This window comes from Sesamum indicum, linkage group LG2 (assembly GCF_000512975.1).
Source record: "Sesamum indicum cultivar Zhongzhi No. 13 linkage group LG2, S_indicum_v1.0, whole genome shotgun sequence".
NCBI classification, from domain to species: Eukaryota; Viridiplantae; Streptophyta; class Magnoliopsida; order Lamiales; family Pedaliaceae; genus Sesamum; species Sesamum indicum.
The window spans coordinates 10827908-10830006 of NC_026146.1; the positions used below are offsets into that span (position 1 = coordinate 10827908).

The 2099-nt window shown below is 39.5% G+C and overlaps 1 protein-coding gene across 1 annotated transcript in view; it reads left to right on the forward strand.

The window, feature by feature from the left end:
- Positions 1-2099, forward strand: part of LOC105155750 (ABSCISIC ACID-INSENSITIVE 5-like protein 2) — a gene marked incomplete in the record, with an annotated part of 3785 nt that overhangs the window by 1040 nt on the left and 646 nt on the right. Inside the window, 2 exon segments of the mRNA XM_011071683.2 lie at positions 1-357; positions 453-524. Coding sequence (XP_011069985.1) covers positions 1-357; positions 453-524 — 429 coding nt within the window.

The following is a 2099-nucleotide window of genomic DNA, read 5'->3' on the forward strand; positions in this document are numbered from 1 at the left end:
GGCTTGGGGGGTGCTGACCCAATGGGACTGCCGCAGCAAGCTCAATGGATGAATTTTCAAATCCCTTCGGTACACTCTCAGCAGCAACAGAAACATAGTATGCTGCCGGTATTCATGCCAGGCCATTCAGTTCAACAGCCTATTCCTCTTGGTGGAAATCCTATCATGGATGCTGCTTACTCTGAAACACAAATAACCATGTCTTCATCGCCTATGATGGGCACTCTATCAGACACACAGACACCAGGACGAAAAAGGGTTGCTCCTGATGATATAGCCGAAAAGAGTGTTGAAAGGAGGCAGAAGAGGATGATCAAGAACCGGGAATCTGCAGCCAGGTCACGAGCAAGGAAACAGGTACCTTCTCATGCATTCAGTGTCTGGACATTATTTTCTTTAATTCTTTTGCTGTAGGAGTGTGGCCATATGTTATTGGATCTTTTTTGCCACAGGCTTACACCCACGAGCTGGAGAACAAGGTTTCACGTCTGGAGGAGGAGAATGAAAGGCTCAAGAGACAAAAGGTTTGCTATGTTTCTCTATACTCGATAATTGATAACCTATTTATTTTAGTATTGTTTTGCATTTCGTTTGATATCTAAACATTGGTATGGTGCTCTGTCAACTTACAGCATTTGTGTAGTAATTTTAAGTTGAGGGTATATATGGCCATATTTCATATGTGCTTTTCTCTACATTCTTTTGCTATTTCTGAGCAGAGCCACTCTTTCACTGCTTGCATTAAACCAGTCATGTTCTTAATTTATGGACTGACAACCGATGCTGGGCATGCTCCTTTTAAAGTTTTCTTGTGTTTACCGTGTTTGCTAGCAATGGTTTCTCAGAAGGTTCTTGATAATAAAATTCGCCTATCCATTGCATTGTTTTGAGAGCATACGTCTGTGAATTCCTATGAGATGATTTTACCATCTTTCAGAACATATTTTCGGGTAGCAATCAGTCTGTTGAAATCAAACACTCTTGTTAGTAGGGCCACTTTAGGGAGACTTGAGAAATCAACTGAATTTGGTAGATGTTGTTGTATGCTCTCCCCAAGGTCAGTTCTGTCATTTTCACTTGTTTGACTCTACAATTGGTGCCGATCATGTTAACTGTCCTTGTCGGTGCTACCAAAATAATGCTATCCTGGACCTTACTCATAAAGGCCTTTCTGTTAGCTTGCTGGATACCCGATCCTTCAGATGTTGCTATTTCATAAGCTTGACTCAGAGTACCAATAGGTGTTGGTTTTACCCAATACTCTCTCGGTCTATCTTTAAAGAACTTGCATAACATTTGACTGGTAACAGACTTTACATAGAGTCACCTTTCTAATACTTTTCTGTCATTCATCATACTTCGTGAATATAGTCTATTAGAAAAACAGAAAAGTAAATAATAATCTAGGCCTGAAGAAGTTGCTCTATTTCTGCTCATAGTTCATAATGAGAAAATCTTTCATCTGCATATTTGTGTTTTAAAAGTTTGCTTTCTTGATATATGGATCAGTCTTTGTGGGTGTTGTCTGTTATTGATCTTTGGATTGCACGAAAGAAACCTTAATACTTTGTAGATAAGGAACCAGGAAATATAGTGAAATTATTAGCGAAATTCATATGCAAAGAGTACATAAGCCAAGAGGGACCGAGGGTGTCGAAGCCTGGTTGATTTCCATTGTCCCTAGCTAGAAAGTAATGCGAGACGAACTTGATTTCTATGGATTGAAGCTGAATTGTCTGATTAGCACCTTTGACCAACTCTTTCTTTATGCATAAATGAACATCTTGTCTTGAAAATGAGCTATTTTCGTAGGAAGAAAAACTGAACACCATATGATAATTGGAAACAATCAACAAGGTTTCCCGTATCATTAGTTCAGTGAGCAAGTATCTACTTCAGCAGTTGTGCAGTCATAACTCGTGCGAAAATAGTTCCCATTAGCTGGGATTTACATATTTTGCTCGCTACATCGTTATTGTATATTTGAAACATTTCCATATCTTGTGATGAACCTTGTCTTTACATGCTCAAAGCAAGAGTCACCCTGACCCATTGGTCCCTCAGCCAAGTCTTTCTGCAAATAGGTGAGCCGACGGTTT